Source organism: Camelus ferus, chromosome 1 (assembly GCF_009834535.1).
Source record: "Camelus ferus isolate YT-003-E chromosome 1, BCGSAC_Cfer_1.0, whole genome shotgun sequence".
Classification (NCBI taxonomy): Eukaryota; Metazoa; Chordata; class Mammalia; order Artiodactyla; family Camelidae; genus Camelus; species Camelus ferus.
Window position 1 is genome coordinate 51181794 of NC_045696.1, and position 25141 is coordinate 51206934.

General features: G+C 38.6%; 1 protein-coding gene across 1 annotated transcript in view; it reads left to right on the forward strand.

The window, feature by feature from the left end:
• The first annotated feature begins 10535 nt into the window (after positions 1-10535).
• Positions 10536-25141, forward strand: part of GRAMD1C (GRAM domain containing 1C) — an 86737-nt gene continuing 72131 nt past the window's right edge. The window contains 2 exon segments of the mRNA XM_032479356.1: positions 10536-10669; positions 15617-15760. Of these exon segments, the coding sequence (XP_032335247.1) occupies positions 10643-10669; positions 15617-15760 (171 nt within the window). The 5' untranslated portion in view covers positions 10536-10642.

Below are 25141 nucleotides of genomic sequence, written 5' to 3' on the forward strand. Positions count from 1 at the left end.
TTCACCTTGGTCTCTTGGATCAGCATGCTCTGAGGAAAGGCACTGCCAAGCAGCATCTTGGAGAAGCTCATGTGGAGAGGAACTGAGGCCTCAAACAAACAGCCAGCACCGGGTTGCCAGCCATTGCATGAGACACCTTGACTGTGCTTCCTCCAGCCTCAGTCAAGCCTTCTGATGACTGGAGCCACACAGGATTACTAAGGGCAATCTCACTAGAGATGGTGAGCCAGAACTGCCTACCTAAGCTGCTCCCAAATTCCTGATCCACAGAGACTGTGAGAGATAATGATTATCATTATTTTCAAGGCACTAAGGTCTTGGGTGATTTGTCATATAGCTCTACTAATTGGAACACCACTGAGCCCAGAGAAAAACTGATTGCCTTTCTTTCTGCTATTACTTCCAGACTCTTCTACTTCACTTTTCCCCTAAAACCCCAGCTCTGACTTTCATGCCAGAAAACCACGCCACAGACTGCCTCTCTTTATTGCAGTCATCTGTCAACTCAGTTTATATACTCTTTTTTATTGAAGATTTTTGTAAGTTGTTCACGGTCACTTTTCTCTGTACTTGCTATTCTTTTTTATGCTTGGTTCCTTTATTTGAGGTGCTATAACAAAATACCAGAGACTGGGTGGCTAGTAGACAATAGAAATTTATTTCTCACAGTTCTGGAGGCTGGATGTCCAAGATCAAGGTGCCAGCATGGTTGTGTTTTGGGGAGCTCCCTCTTCTTGGTTCAGAGCTGATGACTTTTCTCTTGTGTCCTTACTTGATGAAAGGGTGAGGACCCTCTCTGAGGTCTCTTTTATAAGGACACTAATTTCATTCATGAGGACTCTACGCTCATGACCCGAGCACCTCCCAAAGGCCCCACTTCCTATTACCATCACATTTGGTCATCAGGATTCAGCATATAAATTTTGAGGGGACACATATAAACCATAGCACTTGGTGATTTCAATACCTACCAAGATCGTATCTCCAATCCCTTGCTTCTTAGTTCCTTGACCTCTCTCTCCCCCATGATCTTATCACCCACTCTAGTCAGCCATCTACTCTCATATTCGCATCAGAGAACTTTATAACCACAACTTGTCCACAATCTCAATTTCAAGCACCATTCTTATATTTCCAACTCACTACCTCTAATTTTTTTCTTTAAAAAATTAATTTGTTTAGCACAATGTCTATGAATTTTGCAGATAAGAAACAAAATGAGCTTCTTCCCATCACATTATTATTTACATAGAACCTACAACTTTTAAAATTGTAGTTATTACCAGCAATCCTTCAATTCCAACTAGATTTACAGACCTTTAATCCTAACACTTTTCATTGTCCTTCACACTCTTATAACCTTGCTTTCTTCTTACCCAGGATCCAGGGACAATCATTATTATCAAACACTTGCATGCACACTCATCTCCCTTGCTCCTCTTGTGCTTTGGCATAGTCACCTGGTAAAAATCAACTCTAATGAAATCCAATTCCACTTATTCTGTGCTTGCACTTGTGCAACTGCAGAAAAAACATCTGTGCAGGCTGGTTTCCCTTTATTGATTTATTTTTCATTGGTTATAATAGTTTTTAATTATTTGAAATAAGGAAAACTGCAAGAATAGTACAAACACTTCCCATAAACCCTTGATTCAGATTCTTCAGTTATTAACATTTCTGTGTTTGCTTTATTTGTTTTATTATTCCCTCTCTCTACACATAATTTTTTTCTGAATCATTTGAGCATGAGTGAAACCTAAATACATCAGTTAAAACTAAATAAATATACATCAATATATTTCCTAAAACAAAGACATTCTCATCCCTAACCACAGTCCAATAATCAAAAACAGGAAATTAGCATTGAATAAATGCTATTATCTGCAAACTTTTTTCAAAGTTTTCCAGTTGTCCCAATAATGTTCTTTATAAAACTTTTTTTTTTTTTCTGTTTCAGGGTCCAATTCAAGATCACCTATTGCATTTAGTTGCCGTATGTCTTTTGTCTTCTTTAATTTGGAGCAATACTTCAGTCTTCCTGTGGCTTCATGAGCTTGGTATTTCTGAAGAATTCAAGTCAGTTATTTTATAGAACGTCCCTCGAATTGAATATGTCTGATGTCTCCTCATGATTAGATTCACAGCATGCATTTTTGGCACTACACAGGTACTTTGCTTTTCTTGTTGAATGATATGTTTTATAGATCTTTCCATATCAACACTTAATCAGTACTTAAGAGTTTTATTACTGTTATTATTATTTGGCTATTATTTTCCTCAGTTATTCTTTCTGTCCCTTTCTCTCTTTTCTCTCCTTCTGGGACTTCCATTATGGGTATGTTGGTACACTTACTGATGCAGCAAAATCTCTTAGTTTCCGTTCATTTTTCATTTTTTTTCTTTCTGCTCCTTAGACCGGATAATCTCAACCAAACTATCTTCAAGGTTGCTGATTCTTCCTTCTGTCTGCTCAAAGCTGTTCTTGGACCCCTGTAATTTTTCATTTCAGCTAGTGTATTTTTCAACTCCAGACTTCCTATGTAGTTGCTATTATTTCTTTATGGACATTCTCTGTTTAGTGAGAAATTGTTCTCACGGTTTCCATTTTTGTATATGGTTTCCTTTAGCTGTTTGAGCATGTATAAGATAGTTGATTTAAAGTTTTGTCTGTCCAATGTCTGGGCTTCATTACAGGCCAGTTTCCATTAATTCTTCTATCTGGACCATACCTTTTTGCTTTGTCTTACAAAGCCTTGTAATTTTTTGTGTTGAAAATTGAACATTTGGAATATTATAATGTGGCAACTCCTGAAATCAGCTTGTCTACCTCCTCAGAGTTTGTTGCTTGTTCTAGCTGGTTGTTTGGTGACTTCTATGAACTTTTTTTTTGTCGTAAAAAACACATAACATAAAATTTACCATTTTATCCATTTTAAGTGTACAGTGCAGAGGCATTAAGTGCATTCATATTGTTGTGCAGCCATCAGTACCATCCACTCTTCGGAACATCTTCATCTTCCCAAACTGAAACTCCACATCCATTAAACAACAGATTCCCCACTCTGCCCTGCCCCCAGCCCCTTGAAACCACCGTTCTACTTTCTGTCTTTATGAATCTGACTACTCTACATACCTCATAAGGTGAATTAATTTTGGAAAGTTTATGCTGTTTATCATGGGTGGCATGGAAATCTCTATTCTGTTAGCTTACTGATTTGACAGAGATTTCCTTAAACTTCGAGAATAAAAAAGAGAGAGAGAGAGAAAAGAAAGGAAAAAGATCTCCCAGTCTTTGCATACGGGCTGCATGTGTGTTTTGGCCTGCCTTCAGCACTCAGCCTGGCAATTTAGAGCTCTGCCTTAGCTTTCCCTTTCTGCAGAGGCTGAAGGTCGGCCAGAGGTGAGAGCTTAGGGCCTTAAGTCTTTTCTGTGCCTGCTCCCAGCTCTGAAAATGTGTGTGACTTTCTAGATTCCTTGGAATTTGTGGGGGCTTTTGAAAGCCCTTATTCCCAGCCTTTCCTCCCAGACTTTTCAGATCGGCTATTGTTTGCTCCAACTGTTTTCCCTTGTCCCAGGTGGCAGGAGCTATTACAGAATTTGCCTTCAAATGGTTTCCATAAATCCCACCCTCTTCCTCTTGCTTTAGGTAGAGGGCCCTGGGCGATGCTGAGTTAGGTGGAATAAAGGCAAATCCTTGAGCTAGTCCTTTAGGGAGCCACCAGACGGGGCAAAGCAAACAACCACAATTCTTTAAAAGGTTCTCTGCTCCAGTAGTAGAAACTGGTCCCAGGAATGTGGGCTACTGTGAAGCAGGGGGTGGTACCAGGGTAAATTAAAGTGTCATAGAGCTCTCTTACTGAGACTCAGCTGTTTTTTTCTTAATTAAGCATTCCCCTGATCATTGTAAGCTTTTGGTTGGGCTCCAGAGTTCCAAATAATTAGGTCCGGACAGTTTTTGCCAGCTTAATTGTTGCTTTCGTGGAGGTACCGACTTTTAGAGTTCCCTACTCTTGCCGTTTTTGTTGCTGTTACTCCCTCTCATTCCCCCCCCCCCCTTTTTTTTAAATCGAAGTATCGTTGATTTACAATAGTATATTAGTTTCAGGTATACAACATAGTAATCTTCCTTCTATTCTTTAAAAAAAAGAATTGGGCATAGAATTCCCACGGGCAGATGCACATAGTTTATTTAGCCAGGCCTTCCTTCATTGATAAACATTTATTTCCAAATTTTCCTAATGCAAACTTTTCTCCAGTGAATATCATTGCACATTATTTTGTGTGTATGCAATTAAATCTACAGGAAAAGCCCCAGAGGTGGAGCTGCTGCAAGAGTAACTGCATTTTGTGATTTTTATAACTATTGCCAAAGTGCTATATCATTTTACGTTCCCACATGAGAATTCCCGTCAACAGAATGTGTTCTCAAACTTCTGTTCTTTTGTCAATCTAGAGGTGAAAATGATATTTCTGTGTGGTTTTAATTTCTGTTTCTTTTATTCTGAGTGAAATTGGGCACCTGTCTTTTATATTTTTTAACTTGTATTTCATTTCTGGGAACTTTATGACATGTACTCTTATCATTTTTTTCCTTGAATGTGGTTTTTCCATTTCAGTTTCCAGGAGCTCTTTATTTATTAGTGTGATCTCACTTTAAATACATGAGCATGAATCTCAGTTAAGTATTGGTGTTGCCCAGCAGGCCTACTGTTTCCCTACTACGTCAGTCCATTTGTTTTCCTAAGGTCCCAAGTAAGTATTTCGTAATTTCTCCATTCTCCTCAAGCTTCCAACAACTTGGCCTCCATATTCAGTTTCAGCTTTGGGTGTTATTTCACTGAGAAATATCCCTGCCCTTCAGCCAAAGGAACACACCTGTAGGGGAACAACACTGGGTTCATTGGCTCATTGCCGTGAGGGTGAAAGTCCACTCTGGAGAGCCACAAGGGCATCTCAGTAAAAGGGTGATGGAAAGGATTTACCATAGGGCTTGGGTTTATGGGAGGTGATTTTGGGAGTCAGGATTCAAGAAGCGGGGATTTTCCCTGAATTATATGCTGTCAAAAAGCTGCAGGAATTCTTTGACTGAGTATCTTCATAAATCTTACCTAGAAGATGGGAGGGACAAAGTGAAACTAAACTGTCACTCATATTAGCCAGTTTAGGGGGACATTTGGTCATTTTGGTGGTTTGAACCAGGTGCACATCTTTGTTTAGACATGGATATGGAAATGGTCTTGTTTTTGTCTTGCTCTGCCAGGGTCACAGAGCGGCTTTGTTTAACATGGGTGTTGTGTGAAACCTTTTATGTTCAGCAGGGCACCACAGCCTGGCTCTGAACACCCTCTTTCGACCCTAAATCCCCCCTCCAGCCACCATCCTATTTCACTGCCTCACTTAAAGCAGAAGTCTTCCCATCAGTTGTTTATCCATGCTGCCTTCTACTCCTTTCCCTTTTCTCTTGAATCTGCTCTCCACTGAAATTGTTCCCGTCAAGGTCACTAATGACCTCCAGATTGTTAACACAGAGTAAAACAGAACTAGTTTCAGTTCTCATTCATCTGTTGGCAATATCTGTCATCTTTGACTTTTCCATCTTCCTCGAAATACTTTCTTTATTTGACTTCAGGGTAAAGTCCTCAGCCTCACTGACCATCCCTTCTCAGAATCTTTGCTCTTTCCTCTTCACTCCTCAACTTCTACATCTTGGGGTGTTGCAGGAACAAGTTATGAGATGTTTTTACTATTTATGCTCACTCACTGAGTGATCTCATCCACGTTCATAGATTTAAAAACCACTGATATTCTGATAATTCCCAAATCTTTATCCTCAGAACTTCAAGTTTCCGAATACAATTTCCTATTCCATATTTCCACTTGGATGTCTAACTGGCACCTCAAACTTAACACATTTAAAACCAAACTTAGGTTGAGCCAAGTTGGCAGAGTAGAGAGACTCACAGCTCGCCCTCTCCCACAAATACACCAAGAATTACATCTACAAACCCATTGAATCGCCCAGAACACCTACTGAACTCTGGCAGAGTGTCTCTCATTTTGAAATGTAGGAGGAGTCTCACAAAATCCGATAAACAATAAATTTATACTATATAGCACAGGAACTATATTTAATATCTTATAGTAACTTATGGTTAAAATGAATATGAAATATATGTATGAAAATGAATATATGTATGTTCCTATATGACTGAAGTATTGTGCTGTATACCAGAAATTGATGTAACACTGTAACATTGTAAACTGACTATACTTCAATAAAAATATATTTTAAAAACCCAAATGCATAGCTGTTCCCAAATTGATCTTCTCTTAGGCTTCCTTAGCTCAGTAAATAGTTGCCGTATTCTTTCAAGTGTCCAGGCCAGTAGTTTCAGAGTGCTCCTTGACTTCTCTTTCTCATACTACACAAGCAATCCACCAGAACATTATTTTAACTTTCCTTCAAAATGCTGCATCTGCAGAAGCTGATCATTTCTCACCGCTACACTGGTCTGCAACACATGTACCACCACCATGCTGGTTCAAGTCATCATCTCTCATCTGAGTTATTGCAGTAGCCTTATAATTGGTCTCTTTGATTCTGTTGTCCTTTTTTAACCATTAAAAAAAATCTTGTTGAGGTGGGTGGGGGAGGTTATTAGGTTTATTTATTTATTTTTAATGGAGGTGCTGGGGATTGAACCCAGGACCTTGTGCACGCTAGGCACATGCTCTACCACTGAGCTATGCCCTCCCCGCCATCACTGCCCTTTTATCACCTCTGCCCCTAACATTTGTGGAGCTTGGGACAAGAATATAAATGGATGCCCACATTTGTGTAAATCTGTAAAAATTATAAAGCAATAACTTAAAATATCTTCTACTTTCCTACCTTGGCAAATATACCTCTACAAAGACCTAAAAGACCAATTAGAATTTAGAGTTCTTGGACTACCCAGAGTTCTATGACCGAAGTAAGTGATGTAGAGATAACAATTTCTTGGTCACTAGCTCACAACCTGCCTTTCTTCCATTCCAGCTCTGTCTCCACTCCCCACAGCAGGGACCATTGTGTTCATAGGCATACGGACATTCTAGTCTATATGTCCAAGCTCCATCCACACCCGTTACAAAGAGCCACCCCTTGGTAACTCCACAGGACTTGGGTGTGCACAACACTGATGTCAGCCACTCTTGGAAGAACAGACTTACGGAGGAAGCCTTTGTGGTTCTTAGAAGTGGACTTGGGGCAGTTTGGGCAAGGAATTCAGGATTCTGGTTATTTGGAGTGTGGTCTAGAAAGGGAGGAATGTGGCCAGAGGAGGCCTAGAGTAGAGCCCTCTAAAGTAAGGCTCAAGGCAGGGAACTTTCTTACCTGGAGGTGAGGTCAGACTCCCCTTTACAGTCTGTAAGGGGAAAGGACAGCAATGAGGAGACCAGTCAGGAGGCCGGGGGTCCTTTTATAAAGCAGGTCTGATCATTCTCACAAACCTCCACGGGCTTCCATCTCATGCAAAGGAAAAGCCAGTCTGTACGATACCTAAGATTCTAGAGATCTGACTTGTCCTCATCCACCTTGCCCGACTGATCTGGTTTACTCTACTCCTTCCCTTGCTAACTTGCCTCTGTCCACACTGGGTTCCCTTGTTGCTCCTCAAACAGGCCCGGTACTCTCCTACCCTAGAGACTTTTAATTGAAAATTTGCTCTGTGCTAGAGGTTCTGCTATTATATACAGATTATAAAATCTGAGCCCATTATTCATACTTATTATGGACTGAATTATTTGTATCCCCTCTAAATTAATATGTTGGAGCCCTAACACATAGGGAGGCTGTATTTGGAGTCAGGTAGTAATTAAAGTTCAGTGAGGGTGTAACATTGGGCTCTTAATCCAATAGGATTAGTGTCCTTATAAGAAGAGGCACCAGGGAGCACACCATGTGAAGACATGGCAAGAAGGCGCCATTTGTAAGACAGGGAGAGAATCCTTATTAGAAATCAAATTGGGTGGAACCTTCGTCTTGGACTTCTAGCCTCCAGGACTGTGAGAAAATACATTTCTGTTGTTTAAGACATGCAGTCTGTGGTATTTTGTTATGCAGCCCAAGCTGACTAACACAGTACTATGCCTTATGTATCAAATGAGGACACAGGCAACACGAGATTAGATGAGCTGCTAATGTATATGGTGGAGCCAAAGTTTGAATCCAGACACTTTTTACTTTGGGGCCAGACATTTGTTCTGTCTGGCCAATGGTATTGTCTACTCATGTCCTTTGTTCATTTTATCTATGAAGGGTCTTATTTTTATAAATTACTTTTATTGAATATTGAGTAGATAGAATAAGTACATAATAGAATACATACATATATTTTGAAAGGTACCCAGAATGACTATGTAACAACTTTATATCCCTGTCCAGTTTGAATTTCCCTATGCACCTCCCTGATTCTAAACCCTTTCTTACCATCTCAAAGGGAAATTTGTTCCTATCATTTTTTTCTTTTTGCTTCTCTTACAGTTTTATTATATTTGTATCCTTTAACTGTATTTACAGTATACAAATTTTTGGTTTTATGTGTTTTGAAATGTTATAAACTGAATCTTATTGTATTTTTCTGTGACTCATTCATTGTAAATTGGGTCTAAAATCTAAATAGTGATTGACCTAGCCCAACCTCAGGCTTTTCCTTTATTAGATTATTTTCATCTTTTCAGCCTTTACAAATGATTTAAACTGTTTAGTGGAGGCAGCACTGTCAGGGGTTCTAGCAGGGAAGGATGAGGAGAGTGAAGGATGCAGTGACGGCTGGGCAAGGGGTGTTAAGGTGGGATGGATGAGGACGGAGTCTGTGCAGCGGATGAGCTTAATATTGCACATTGACGGATATATGGCCACTAACTGTAACTCATGATGTAGGACTAGATTCTTTTGCTATAAAGCACATTCTTGGGACAATTGGTATAACTCTAATGGGGTGTGAGAATTAAGAAGTAGCAATATAATGTTAATTTCTCAGTTTGGTTGGTCATGTTGTTGTTGTTGTTATTATTATTATTATTAATGTAGGAAATACCAAAGCATTCCAAGTTGATGGGGCACAGTGTTAACTGCCAAGTCTGAAATGGTTCAGGGAAAAGGTTATTGTAACATATTTGCCACTTTTTTGTAAGCCTGAAATTGTTTCAAAATTTAAAAAAAATTTAAATAGTTTAAAAATATTTTGCATACCAACCACATTCATCTTGTACCATTAAAAAAAAAAATCCTGGCATTTTAAAACTATTTCAATCCAAAGAAAAATTCTTGGTGTGGCTTCTGGTTCAAAGAATTGGCAGTCATTATTTTTCTCTTTTCAGCCTCTCCTTGTATCCCAAATTGAAGGACAACACAACTCATGCAAAGTTTTGCAGGACAAGGACAAGAACCTATCCTTCTTGATTATCTTATTAGGTAATATGTCCTTCAGCATGCAATATATATTTTAAAAATATATTCAATATCTGTCTTTTTGTGGAACTGGATTTGCCTCTTTCCCTCTCCTCAGTTTTACATTATGATTATATTCAAACATACAGAAATAGAAGAAGAGTCACCGAACAGGGGTATATCCCCCACATAGATGAAATAATTGTTAACATTTTGCTATTTTGCTCTCTCTCTATTATCTTTGTCTGTTCAGGCTGCTGTAACAAAAACACACAGACTGTGCAGCTTAAACAACAAACTTTTATTTCTCAGGGTTGTGGAGTCTGGGAAGCCGGAGCTCAAGACACTGGAAGACTAGTGTCTGGTGAGAACCCACATCTGTAAACAGACCGCAGTCTTAGTATGTTCCTACAAGGTGGAAGCCGACTATGTGTCAGTACATGAATTTGGGAGTAACACATTCATTCTCTGGCACTATCTTTGTTGAAGCATTTGAAATCAAGTTGCAGACATCACAACATTTCACTCTTAAATCGTTGAGCATGAATTTTCTAATAACAAAGGCACTCTTCAACATAACCCAAAGTATTAATTATGCATATCAATACATTTATCCTAAATCGTTCACTATTCTGTGACACCAGCTCTAATATACATTTCATATTATAAGATACATTCCCTAGTTGCCCTAGAATGTCTTTTATAGCTTTTTTCTTTTTTGGAACCAGGATCTGCAACACTCAATAGCCTTTTACCAATAAGTTCAATCCCTCATTTGAAGGAACAAGACCTTGCCATGCAATTCATTTTTCTGCACATTGGAGCAGGGTACATATTATGAGAAGCAGAGCAAAGGCTTTGCGAGGGTGATTTGTGCCTACAAGCCATTTCACGGTAGGTGCAGGAGTTTGAGACTGGGAGGTAGGAAAGGACAGGTTTTCATCCTGATGCCTTGCAAAGACAGGCCTACAGGCTAACAAATTAACATTACATCTTCAGGAGTTAGCCAAAGGCGGGGATCCTCAACGACCGCCAGAGGGCGCAAGGGGCGCCGACAAGGTGGCCCTCGGAGAGCGGGCGGGTGGACTGGACGTTCAGGGCTGGGAGCCTCGAGCGCGCGTCGGGGGTGGGCGCGGGGCGCGCGCCTGGCCGCCCCTTCCCCGCGGCGGGGCGCGCGTGCGCGGTTCCTTGGCGGCGGAGGGATCAGCGATGGAAGGCGCTCTGATCGTTCGCCAGGTAAGCGGCGCCTGGCTGGGACGGGTTTCCAAACGGTGGTTTTGCCCGGCGGCTTTCTTCACGGAGGTTTTTTGAACCCTCTCAGCTTGTGAAAATTACTTCCTCTCTTCCCTTTTCTGGGTGCCCTTTGGGATAATGTGGAAAGTTGTTACCGAGGAAACGGTTTCCTGTGCTTCCTGCGAGCTTTTTCCCCTGGGCCGTGGTGGGAAGTCTCCCCTGTGGGCGCGCAGTGCTGGCTTTTGGTCCCCCAAGAAGTCCTAGTCCAGACGCCTCAGCCCCAGACCCCACTGTCGTGGTTCTGACCCGGTATTACGTTGATCGGTCTCACGCCGTTCCCTTCACTAACAGCTCTTGATAAAAGGGCTCCGAACTCTAGTTTAAATCACTGTGCTGTCAACCACGTTTTTGGTTTCAACTAGTTCTGGTATTTGTTTACTACTTGTAATTTGTTATTTGATAAACTTTTGTTGCAGGACTACCTGCGTTTCTGAGCGCTACCCTCATTGCTTTTACATTGGCTGTGAGTGTATGTTTTACTTTTAGAGGATCGCAGTCAGTGCAACAGCTTTTATTGGGGAGCATTTTACAGTTTATAAATCGGTAGAGGCAGAGAACTGCTGGATGAACAAATAAATGAATGCATTATTTCTGTTGATTCTCAAAACATTACCATAAAATAGGCCAGGTAGATATTCATGAACCCAAGCTGTCACTCATTCAACTGTTTTCCTTGGCACTGCGTGTTTGGGATAAGACGGTGAGCTGCACGGACGTGATCCCTGCTCTCAATGAGCTTGCTGTCTGGCCTAGAGAGCGTTGTTGCCCCTATGGAGAAAGCTGATTTAGAGAGATTGAGTGACTGCCGGTGACCACACAGCTAACAAGTTAGAGAGATAGGATTCTGTTGTGGCCACTCTACAAAGCCAGAATGGACCAACCACCCTACATTTGATTTGAAGATAGAAAATGATGATGCCAAACACACACACCATGAAGAGGTTTATTACTTATATATAAAGGCTTTTACTTATATGTGTACACAGTGAAGAGGGAAGAGCAGGGCGGTCTTCTCAAGCAGATCCCAAATGACTTGAAAGGGCAAGGAAGGAGGCTGGCTCCGGGATTTTATTGTGGTTAGGGGTAGGGTCAGGGGTCCTCTATTTGGACAGAAGCTTGCTTGTTTGACTCTCCCACCCACACCCAGGCTCTCTTAACAGTTTGCCCATTTGAGGGACAGAAAGGATGCAGGAGACGTGGGGCTTAAAAGCTGTTAGCAGGTTAACATAAAAAATGGAATGAGACTCTTTATTACAATTCACCCCTGATATCTGATGACTGAAATGTACCATTTTCATTTAGTTGAATTTGAACTTGTTTAAATAAGCCTTTGTGGCTCTTGGATGAAGCCTGCAGCCTGAAACCAGTAAGGAAGATGAAAGTTCCCTTGAATGCTTTGTTCAGGAATCCAACGATGTGTATTTTGAGAAATAAAATGAGTACCTTGGTCACTGTCGGTAATGTCTGGAACTCTTGATGGGGATAAGGAGTGTCTTGATGAGGCCTTTTATTGTGGCTTTAGTATTTGGATAGACACACGTGACCTTGATTTATATTCTGAGTATCTGAAAGAGAATTCCAGAGTTCTTTACTCTACAGGGTGTAACTCTTAGGCAGTGGCCCAAGGGTCTGTAAAAATGTGCAGAGGGAGCCAGTTGTTGGCCAGAGCATTCAATGTTAAGATAAGATAACTGTGGGAAGGTCAGCCAGTTGTGCTGACCTCCGAGTCCTTTCCTTCAACAGGAACATCCTGGTTCAGGGATGACAAGCAGTAGGTGCTCAGTGAGCTCCAGCATGTGCGTGCTGGTGTTGCTGTCTACCGAACAGCAGGTTCGCCCATCAGACTTCAGATGGGAGCTTGAAGTCTTGAAATCCTATTGCTGTTCACTCCGTTGAACCCAGATCAGTCTCCAGGTATTGAAGGGGTTCAGGAGAGAGGTGACCTCTTCTAGCACCATGACATCTGACAAAGGAATGAGGTCAGGGGAGGCCATTCCCACCTGTAGGTGGGATATGCCAGAGGGCCCACATTTGGTTCTGTCCTGCATCAGGAAGTCCTCAGTGGCTGTGCTGACCTTACAAGGTGCAGCTTCCAGGACCCAAGGGATAATGGGCAGCTGGGTATGGAGGGTCACAGGCTCAGAGCTGGTGAGAGCCTCTGCTTCCAGGAGAGTTTAGTGTGCTGTCAGTAATTGCTGCTTAAATGGCATATAGTGTGGAGTGAGGACATAGTTTCTTGCATCAGAAGCCTATGGATAACTTATGGACATCACAGGTGGTCCAGAGACTCCAGGAGTCCTGAAAAGAGGCTGCTAAAGTCTCTACAGTGAAGGATTCTTTGTGTGTATATGCGTGTGTTTTTTATGGGGAGCAGCAGGGAGGAAGTAGCACTGTTGGGAGTGTCTGTTATATTATCATTTTGACAAATTCTAGAATCTTTTTTGGGAGGGGGCCCTATTCAGGGTGGACTGACCTGCAAGTAACAGCATAAGTAGGCATTAAGTAAAATTTATAAATGAATACTATATTGCCTGCAGAATCCAAAAGGACCTAAAAGATGTTGGACTTGTTTTAATGTTGTGGGTGCAGACACGGTCAGTAGATGTTTCTTGACATTGTCATGGATGGAGTGGACCTTGGGTTACTAAATAGTTTTCAGGAATTTATCCAAGATAGTAGGCCTTACACTATGTGTGGGGCAATGACCCATCCTCTTTTCATGAGTATTTGTATGCCCTGAATGGGTGTGTCAAAAGAATGTCCTCAGAGGAGGATATAATCAATGTAACATCACACCCGTTCTCCTGGAGAGATTTGGATACAGTTACCTGTAAGGTTGTATGTGGTGGCAAGGCTTTTTAAGGTACCCTGTGGGTAGCCAGGTAAAAGTATATTGTGTTCCTCTGGAGTGAAGGCAAACTGTGACTGAGAGGTCATTGAAAGAGGCATTGAACAGAGCATATCCATCACATTTATAACATCAAAATATCTACCAGTTTCTGATTGGATGGTGTCAGTAACTTCAGTAGTATTAGGTATAGGGGCCTTCATGGACCACAGCATCAGGGATACAGTAATCACCTGTGAGGCACCATTAATTTCCCACCTTTACCAGGTCACATTGGGCTATTAAATGGAGAAGCAGTAGGGATAATCACTCTTTCACTAATTAGGTCTTATATAATAAACCTCAATCTTTGAAGTCCCTGTTTTATTTTACGTTGAGCTATAATAACTATTTTAACTAGGGGTTGGGAAGTCATCCATGGGTTCCCACTTTTTAAAAAGCCTTTTTGTAAGCCCCAAAGACTTGAGTTAAATTTATTACCATTGAGTCAGAGCATCCTTTGGCACTGTGGGATATTCTAGGGTGAACTATACTACAACCAGGGAGAATTTAGGCAAGGTGGCAGTTCTGGTAGTTAAGGTGAGACATACCTATTTGTTGTCTATTTTATGTTGAGTAATTCCCCTAAGATTACAGACGGTATCTTGTTTAAATTTAGTGATCTCCATGTATAACTATAGTTTGAGCTCAGTATTGATAAAAGGCGTAAAGATCTTCCAGTTGATGCATTTTAGCAGGTGTTGAAGTTCATTCAAAACCTATGCTGTAGAGGTGCAAAAGCCAGCCTTTATCTTTTGTTATATAAATTATTTTAATACATTTTGGATTTCCAGCTGGGTCAAGTTATGGACTTCTGTTTCAATTTTTTTTTTTTTTGATTGGTTGGTTTATGTCTCCTCCCTGTATCCAGCTATGTTTGTTTCTTTTTCTCTCTCTTTTTGGTAGTTAGTCAATGTACTTTGGGAGGAGGGGGTCTTCTCTATCCTTAATTTCTTCCTCCAGAGAGCCTCAAATCAGGATCACCAGGGTTGGGGGCTTCCCTCATAGCAGTGGTTACTTCATAGAGATCAGGAAACTCAACCTTAAGTTGAGTTTGAATTAGTTCTTCGCTGTACTGTGCGAGTGCCACGGTGCTTTCCCTGTAACCTTGAGGGTCAACATTTTTGTTACAACAGAGGCATAGGTGGCAGTGTCAGTTTTTGAGTCCTTTTCTCTCCCTTTTTTACTCCATAGTGACGGCTCTTTCATGAGTGACCACCCCATGGGCCCCTGTCTCGCACAGTGTATAATCTTGCCCCTGAGTACTCTGTAGGTTGAGGCCAGGGCCTGGTTGAGACATCTGATTCTGATATTTTATTTCTTCATTGTTTGTATAAAGCAAAGGTAATTACCCAATTTCCCTACCAGTGGATAGTCAGGTTGTTTCCACTTTCTTAGTATTAAAAACATTGTTGACCTCATGTCCACATTAAATCTCTGGGGCGTAGTACATCTATACCCATCTTGGACCCTACCAGGCATTGCAAATTATCCTCCAAAGAGATGGAACCAATTATTACTCCTGTTACATTGTATTTTTTACTGTTTAATTGTTCCTCTAGCTGACTGTGAACTTCTGGAGGTTAAGGACTTTATTTTACTCATTTTTGTTTGTTTGTTTATTATTTTGGGGGAGTGGGGTGGGGAGGTAATTAGGTTTACTTATTTATTTTTAGAGGGGGTACTGGGGATTGAACCCAGGACTATCTGTATGCTAAGCATGCGCTCTACCACTTGAGCTATATCCTCTCCCTTTATTTTATTCATTTTTGAATTCTAGTGCCAACTAAAAACTACCTAATAAAATAGTAGTAGTTGGAAAATATTTGTTGTATGTGTAACTCTATGAACTATAGAAGGGAAAACATATTGATTGCTGTTTTCTAAAAGCTTAAATATTGTCCTTTTAATGTTTACTTGTGTATTTTGAATATTAGCTCTTTTCTTTTTTAAAATGGGCATTTCTCAGTAAGTAATTTAAATTGTTTGATACTTGTTTCCAGGTAATAAATGAAGGAGATTCAAGCTTTGCTGCTGAATTCCAGGAAGAGTTAGAGCAAAATCCTAGTCCAGTTGTGGATGAGAATAATATAGCTAAAAAACAGGGGCTAAATTTATATAACTGGAGTGGTGACTGGAGCTTTTGGGTAATATATATTTTTCTCTTATATCTTCATTTTAATCGTAAATGCAAGTTTTCTTTCAGTCTACAGCAATTCTTATACTATTTATAATATTTTCTTATTAGCTTCTAGATTTTAGATATTTAAATTTTAATCCAGAGTCCCACAGACATTTCTGGTTCTGCTCTCCTTTGGCCACTAGGGTGCACTGTTGTCTGGCTTGATGGAGTAGAATTGTCTGCTTCAGTTTCCCTGGGAGAAAACTACACCACAGAATTGGACTCCACTCACATGGTGTTCATTATATCGGCAAGAGACTAATGTTGTACAGAAACTGTATTTCTCAATGTTAGTGAGAAGCCAGCTATTTTACATGATTTTGGTTAAAGAATTGCTTCCTGTACCTAAAAGAAAGTTTGACGATGTTTGACCTGCAGTGTACAGTGATTATAAGGTAGGTTTCAAAGCTAGGAGTTTCATGTTCTGTTTGCACTGTGCTCACCTGGTTGCGTATCCTGGATGTGCTTCAGGTTTCCCCGCTGTGAAATGAGATAGCTGCTTGTTGACTAGGTGCAGAGAGTCTTTTGGTAAGAACATTTCTGTTACCATATGAATGCCAGCAGTTACTGCATTGAAGGGCTCATTCTAAATCTAATAATTCCTGTGAGACTTATGAACCATTTGGTAGAATCTGGTGTAATGCAACTGTAAGTGAAATTTATATAAGATTATAAGGAATATATAGTTCTAATATTAATTCATTAGAAAGCTCATCTCTAGAGGATCAGATATACTTGGTAGCAGAATTTCTTCTAATTTTAAAGTAGACTAAAAAATAATAATAGGTTGTAAGGATCAGGACAAGCACCATCGTTCTGTTCATAATTAGCAGCTCACTTATTGAATGCTATTGAATCTTAATATAAATAATAGATTCTTACTTCCCTTTAAACCACTTACCTCATGAGTTTTTTTTTTTTTGAGCCATATCCTAAGGAAAATATTTAATTGCTAAGAAATATACTAAAATAACTACACATCCTAAAAATCATGCCATCTATATTGATTCAATTATTTTGGTTGCATTTTGAGAAAGCTTATGACTGTTGGAGTGTTCTCGTCCTTCTGCACTGTGATTTTTATAGCTTCCGTTATAGTGTGGAAAATCTTTATAGCTCCAAGGGCTATCTACAGGGCTAAACAGTTACTGTGGCAGACTTAAAACAACAAAAAGGGTAAAGCAAGAAAAGGAGAAAGCAAAGGAATGAGGGGATTTAGAAATACAAGGAGAGGAGGGGAAGGTGTAGCTCCAGAGGTAAGAGTGCATACTTAGCATGCACAAGGTCCTGGGTTCAATCCCCAGTCCTCCTATAACAGTAAATAAATAAATAAGCCCAATTACTTACCCACCAAAGGGAAAAAAAATAAGAGAGAGGAAAACAGAGGTCCATGTTCTAAAGCTCTGCTACTCAAAGTAGAGTACATGGCCCCAGAGCCAGGCATCACCTGATTAGAAATGCAGAATGCCAGGCCCAGCCTCAAACCTACTGAGTCAGAATCTTCATTTTCACACGATCTCCAGGTGATTCGTATGCACATTCAAGTTTGAGAAGCGCTGATTTAGAGTGTTGAATGTCCACTTTGGCTCAGTTTAAGTTTCTATGCTAATTGCAAACCCTTTATTTTGAGGACTTTTTATATGAATTCAGATGGACTAGACTGAGACAAATACAACATCTCAGAAGTTTTACTGACCTTTCCAAAGGTCACTTATCCAGAAACCAGAATTATCAGAACTTAGACGCAAACAACAAAATGGAGCCTGAACTAGCTAAATCAGAGGTCATGCTGATGGCTCTCATAAGAGGAGAATCCCTCAAGCCTTCGTTTGGAATTTCTTTAATGTATTTTTGATATTTTTTTTTAATAAGCCTAAATAAGTAGGTTCCCATTGTGTAGTTGAATAAATTATTGGAAACAGGAATTATTTGGTGATAACACATGGACAAGAGCAAGAAATGACAGCAGAAACTCAAAAAGTGTAGGAACCTGGGCCTCTTACTGTGGAGGCCAATGGCCCATGCTGATCGTTGGCTCTAATGTAACTGGTAAAAACGATGGCTAAGAAATCTGGAAAATAAATAATGCATTTTTTTCCCCTCTGCCATTTTAAATCCACACGCTTTCTACTACTTGTTCCACCATGTTGCCATTTTCATGTTCTCGTGGCAATAACACAGGAGCTGAATCAGTACAGTGAGATGGCAGAGTTCACGGAGGGAACCAGAATTAACACAAGGAAGACCAGTAGCCTGACAGGAAAAGATTCATGAGGCACATGACCTGGTAGTTAAGCAAGGAATTAGTGTCTGAGCCATTTTACTGCAACATCGAAGGAAATCTGTGCCTTTTCACTTTAGGGAAGTTTCTACCAAAAAAGACTGGTAACTTTGTAAAGTTTGGTATTTAAAGAGTTAAGCCCCAAGAACCTGAAAAATTCACTCATGTGGAATACCTCATGTATTCTGGCCAGGCTAACTGCATTGATCTAAATGTAGTGAATTTAGAGGGCAGCGTGATATCATTGAACAAATTAGAGTTTGGGAACAAAACATCTGGGATAGAGTGCGTGCATCTGTTTAACCTGTTTCCTTCTGGTGCCTCACTTGTAAAGTTAGAGACTGGGCCACAGTATTGCAGCAACGGTGTGTCTTGAATCAATAGGAGAGAAAGAGGGGTTTATGGCCAGCAAGTGATCGTAATTTACAGCCCTGAAAGCTGTGTGTCGGTCATAAAAAACTCTGGGCATACTCAGTGAGAGTATATCACACGGGGAACACTTCCCCTTAACGTTGTCCCAGTGGTTGAAAAGGTTGAAAGGTCCTGGATAAGATTATATACTATTTGTAATATTAGAAAATTATTTTGATGCTTCCCACAGATACAAAAAAAATTGTGAAAAAGTAACAAAAAGATACAAGAAAGTGAACCAAAGTTTACTGAAGTTTTTTTCCCCTCCTGAGGTTGATTTCTTTTACACCCTATCCATTTAACTTTATGCTACTTATTAGATTGGCAAGTGTCTTTCTGACAGTGGGACTTTAATTTAAATGAGTATGATTAAATCGCCATAGCATTTGATAATGAGATCAACAGCTGCAGATTTTCACTTTCAATCTTGTAATATAAACATAGGAATCTTGTTTCATTTGTTTTTTAATTTTAAAATGAAAATATTTAATCATAGTATGTGGGAAATGAGTTTTGTCGTTGACTTAATTTTTTTAATTTTAAAAATATATTTTATTTTATATTTATTTATTTTTATTATTCTTATTTTTTAGTAAAGTATAGTCGATTTTACAATGTTAGTTTCAGGTATACAGCAAAGCGATTCGGTTATGCGTATACATACATATGTATTTATTATTTTATATATATGTATTTTTAGTTTCTTTTCCATTATGGCTTATTACAAGAAACTAATATAGTTCCCTGGGCTATACAGTAGGTTCTTGGTGCTTATCCACTTCACAGATAGTAATATCGTTAACTTTTTTTTTTTTTTGAGTATAGTCAGTTTACAATGTTGTGTCAATTTCTGGTGTACAGCATAATGTTTCAGTCACACATATACATACATATATTCCTTTTCATTATAGGTTACTACAAGGTATTGAATATGGTTCCCTGTGCTATACAGAAGAAGCTTGTTTATCTATCTTATATATAGTAGTTAGCATCTGCAAATCTCGAACTCCCGATTTATCCTTTTCTATCCCCTTTATCCCCTGGTAACCAAAGTTTATTTTCTATGTCTGTGAGTCTTTCTGCTTTGTAAATAAGTTCATTTGTGTTTTTTGTTTAGATTCCACTTATAAGTGACATCGTATGGTATTTTTCTTTCTCTTTCTGGCTTACTTCACTTAGAATGGTGATCTCCAGGTCCATCCATGTTGCTGCAAATGGCATTATTTTATTCTTTTGTATGGCTGAGTAGTATCCCATTATATAAATATACCACATCTTCTTTATCCAGTCTTCTGTTGATGGACATTTAGGTTGTTTCCATGTCTTGGCTGTTGTAAATAGTGCTGCTATGAACATTGGGTGCATGTATCTTTTTGAATTAGAATTCCCTCTGGATATAAGCCCAGGAGTGGGATTGCTGGATCATCCAGGGTAAATCTGTTTTTAGTTTTTTGAGGAAATCTCTATGCTGTTTATTATGATGGCTGCACCAAACTACATTCCCACCAACAGGAGGGAGGGTTCCCTTTTCTCCACACCCTCTCCAGCATTTATTGTTCGTGGACTTTTTAATGATGGCCATTCTGACTGGTGTGAGGTGATACCTCATTGTAGTTTTGATTTGCATTTCTCTGATAATTAGCAATACTGAGCATTTTTTCATGTGCCTATTGGCCATTTGTATGTCGTCATTGGAGAACTGCTTGTTTGGGTCTTCTGCCCATTTTTGGATTGGGTTGTTTGTTTGTTATTAAGTTGTATAAGCTGTTTATATATTCTGGAAATTAAGCCCTTGGGAGTCACATCATTTACAAATATTTTCTCCCATTCTGTAGGTTGTCTTTTTGCTTTGCTTATGGTTTCCTTTGCTGTGCAAAAGCTTAAATTAGGTCCATTTGTTTATTTTTGCTTTTAAGTCGTATCATTAACTTTTAAATCTTAATATAACAATAAAAATTATGTGAAATGAAGAAATTAAATTTAAAATAAAGTTAATAGCAGATAAATATTTATGCTTTGCCCTTTAACGGTTAACAAACATACATAGCAAAAGAAAAAAATATCAAAAAACAAAGACTTTTTTTTCTTTCTGTCTAAAATAGTGGTGTATTCCAGGTGGATTAGGTCCCGGAGGAAAAGCATACAGAGATCTGCAGCAGATGCATTGATTTAGCGTAACTTCTCTTAGTGATGTAGAGCTAGCAACTATTGGGAGCAGAAAAACACCTTTGAGATGTTCTCTTATGTATGTTTAGAAGATGACATACTTTCCTGGATTTTTAAATAGTAGTATTAATGCTTTGGGCAAGGTACTTACTATTAAGCAATCTTTGTACTTTGGTATTTTGTAAATATTAAGTTCCCATTTAAAAACATTTGTCACTTGTAAATATTTATTTTTTAGTAGCTGATTTAGTTGATATCTGCATTTTAAAAGTGGAGGGATTTATAAAATTTTCTGAATTATGTGATTAAAATTATAATTAAATTTGTTTAGAGGTTCTTGATGTGTTTTTCTTCAAATAATTGTGTATTTGGAAATCTTGGCAAATACACATAGAATAAAGAAGATATGAAATATCAGATCCCTCAGATCTTTGATTTAGGACAGGAAATAGGAAAAAAAGAAAGATGAAGTAGGAGAATTTTAAAAGAGGTTAGAATTCAAATTTGTCTTTTTTTTGGTTCTAAAATATTTTAAGAACAACATAACTCTAGATTTTCAAATATTATGCACATACACAGAAATAATAACTAGTATACCTATGTTTTAATAAAAATATTAAATTTGAATTTTTCTAGATCATAATTTAGTTTTTCTAATTGTACAAAAACCAGAAGTCTTGATTGTGTGCTTTGTCATTGACTTATGATCATAGTCATGTTATTCATAGGTAAGCATTTCTGCTTATAAGTGGGGCATAAAACTTGCCACAAACTTGATTTATAGGTATATCATGATGATTAACTAATGTTGCACTATAAAATTTTTAAAAAGCCCAAAAGGGTTAATTAGTATGTTTGTAACATACTTCGGCAACTTTGGAGAAGAAGCTTCCTGTAATATGTGATCTTCCACAACATATCTTGGATTTATTCAAGCTAAAAATGATATTTTGGGTTTTCACTTTGGAAACTGATAAAAAGAGTAAACTCATTTTCCAATTTCTGTTGAATTAAAAAAGATATTTTACCCAATTAAAAAATTCAATTATAGACAGATATTGTTTGAAAAATAGATATCTTTTAACACTTTTAGATTTAATTGTAAGGTGACAGGAACTAACATTTCTGGAAATATGGAGAGAGAACTATTTAACTTTAAAACTCTTCTGCTACGAAGTACCTGGAAATGCTGGATGAAATGTTACAAACATCTTTAAAAAATGCTTTTCTAGGCTCACAAGATAGCAAGTGAAATACCTAGGGCCAAAAGGAGAAGAGGGAACTGATTATGGGAGTTGAAAGCACGTGAGCTGATGCTGAGGCAGCCCTGAGAAGGTTATTCGTCTCAGTACAGGTTTAATGGCCACACTGGGATCAGAGGTGATGCTTTGGATTTGTAGGAATTGGAACTGAGAACTCTTTATAAAGCCACGAGTCTTGAAGAGTTTTGCCCTCTGTGAAAGGGGGACTAGGAAAAAAATCCACCTACATCTGCAAATTAAAGACAAGGAAGCTTGTCTATCTAAACTAGGCTTGGGGTGCCTAACTTAGGAGGGGAGTCTTCCTAAGAGTACATAACTGTGGTCCATCTCTCATGAAGTTTTGGGACTTGGATTTAATACTTCATTAGTAAGCAGGGGGAAACCCTGCAAAACTTCATGTAAAACTACCAGAGTGATCTTGTATTACCCTAGTCACACTTTGCTCAATCATTAGGCTAAATAATTTTAATTGCACTATTTCTCTGGTCAATATGTTAATGAGTAGTATAATGCCTAATGGTAGGCAGTACAAAGAAGGGTATGGGGTATTGACATCTGAATCAGCCTTAATAGTCCTTCAAACATTGTCACCTCTCACATAGGATTAACACTTTATTTAAACCCTACCAACCTTTCCATCTTTTACTTTTTTTTTCACTTGTAGTTTGAGATAATTTTAGATTCACATGTAGTTGTAAGAAATCATAGAGATACTCTGTATCCTTTAAACAGTTTTGCCTAATGGTGACATCCTGAAAAACTGTACTAGAGTATCACAGCTAGCATATCGACATTGATAAGGTCAAGATATGGAACATTTCCATCGCAGCAAGAATCCTTTTTATAGACACAACCCTTTTATAGACACTGCCACTCTCTTTCTGCTCCCTGCCCCTACTTAACCCTTGGCAACCACAAATCTGTTTTCCATTTCTATAATTATGTCATCTCAAGAGTATTATATAAATGGAATCATACAGTTATGTAATATTTTATATTGGTTACTTTCACTCATCATAATTCCCTGGAGATCCATCCATTTTGCTTTATGTACCAACAGTTCATTCCTTTTTAATGCTGAGTAGTATTCCATGGTATGGATGTATCACAGTTTAACCATTCATCCACTGAAGAACATCTGGGCTGTTTCCAGTTTTTGACTGTGATGACTAAAGCTGCTATAAACATCTGTGTACAGGTTTTTGTGTGAACATACGTTTTCCTCTGGGATAAATGCCCAGGAGTGCAATTGCTGGGTCATCTGATAGTTATGTGTTTAGTTTTTAAGAAACTACCAAACTTGCCCAGAGTTGCTGTACCATTTTACATTCCCACTAGCAAAGTGTGAGTGATCTAATTTCTCTGCGTTCTTGACTTCTTGCTGAGTGTTTTTTATCGTGAAAAGGGTCCTTCCATATAAATTTAAATTTTAGAATCCAGCCATATTACATTTTATTGTGCTTCGCTTTATTGCACATCACAGACATTGCATCTTTTTTTTTTTTTTACACATTGAAGGTTTGTAGCAACACTGTTGAGCAAGTCTATTGGTACCATTTTTCCAACATTTGCTCACTTTATGTCTCTGTGTCATGTTTTGGTAATTCTTACAACATTTCAAACCTTTTCATTGTTATATTTGTTATGGTGATCTGTGATTAGTGATCTTTGATGTTACTGTTGTAATTGATTTGGGAGCGCTGTGAACCACGCCCATGTAAGAAAGCTATCTTGATCAGTAAGTGTTTTGTGTGTTCTGACTGCTCCACTGAGCTGCCGTTCCCCCATCTCTCTCCCTCTCCTTGGGCCTCCCTATTCCCTTAGACACACTATTGAGATTAGGTCAGTTAATAACCCTGACATGGCCTCTAAGTGTTCAAGTGAAAGGAAGAGACATCTTTCACTTTAAATCAAAAACTAGAAATGATTAAGCTTAGTGAGGACGGCATGTGGAAAGCTGAGAGGGGCTGAAAGCTAAGATTTTTGCATCATTTAGCCAAGTTGTGAATGTGAAGGAAAACTTTTTGAAGGAAATTAAAAGTGCTACTTCAGGGAACACACGAATGATAAGAAAATGAAATAGCCTTATTGCTGATATGGAGGAAATTTCAGTGGTCTGGATAGAAGATCAGACCAACCACAATATTCCCTTAAGCCAGAGCAAGGCCCTAACTCTCTTCAACTCAGTGAAGGCTGAGAGAGGGGAGGAAGCTGCAGAAGGAAAGTTTGAAACTAACAGAGGTTGTTTCATGAGGTTTAAGAAAGGAAGCCATCTCTGTGACATCAAAATCCAAAGTGAAGCTGCAGTAAAGTTATCTAAAATATCTAGCTAAGATAATTAATGAAGATGGCTACAGTAAACAACAGACTTTCAGTGTAGACAAAGCAGCCTAACATTGGTTTATGGTCCAATACACTTGATATTACCAGTCTTTAAAGTTTTGCTAAACTTAACGCATTTGAAAATAATACCTTAGAGAACCTACAAGAACAAGACAGCTTCCTAGAAAAACACTAACCTCTGAAAGACTCAAGAAGAAATAGAAAATCTGAATAGACCTGTAACAAGCAAAGAGATTGAATTACTAAAGAAACCAAACCAAAATAAGAACACTTCACAGAGAAAAGCTTAGTGCCAGATGGTTTCACAGGCATATTCTACCACATGTGTAGAAGAACTAACACAGATCCTTCAACAGCTCTTCCATTTAAAAAAAAAAAAAAAAAAAAAAGGAGGAATACTTCCTAAGTCATTCACTGAGGCTAGTATTACCCTGATTCTAAAACCAAAATTAATTGGTTTTATACGCTGCATTGAACAACCTGAAAGTGAAATTTTGGGAAGAATTCCATTTATAATAGCATCAAAAGAATAAAATACTTAGGAATAAATATAACAAAAGAATTAAAGACATGGACACTGAAACTACAAAGCCTCATGAAAGAAATTTTAAATTACATAAAGAAATGTGAAAAGATATCCTGTGTTCATGGATTGGAAGATTTAATATTAAGATTGCAATACTTCTCAAACTGATCGACACATTCAGTGCCATCCCTATCAATATCCCAACTTTTTTGCAATTTACAAGCTGACTATGAAAATGCAAGGACCAAGAGTATCCAGGAGAATCTTGAAAAAGAACAAAATTGGAAGATGCAAACATCTTGATTTCAAAACTTACTACAAAGCTACTGTAATGAAGACAATGTGGCCCTGATAGTA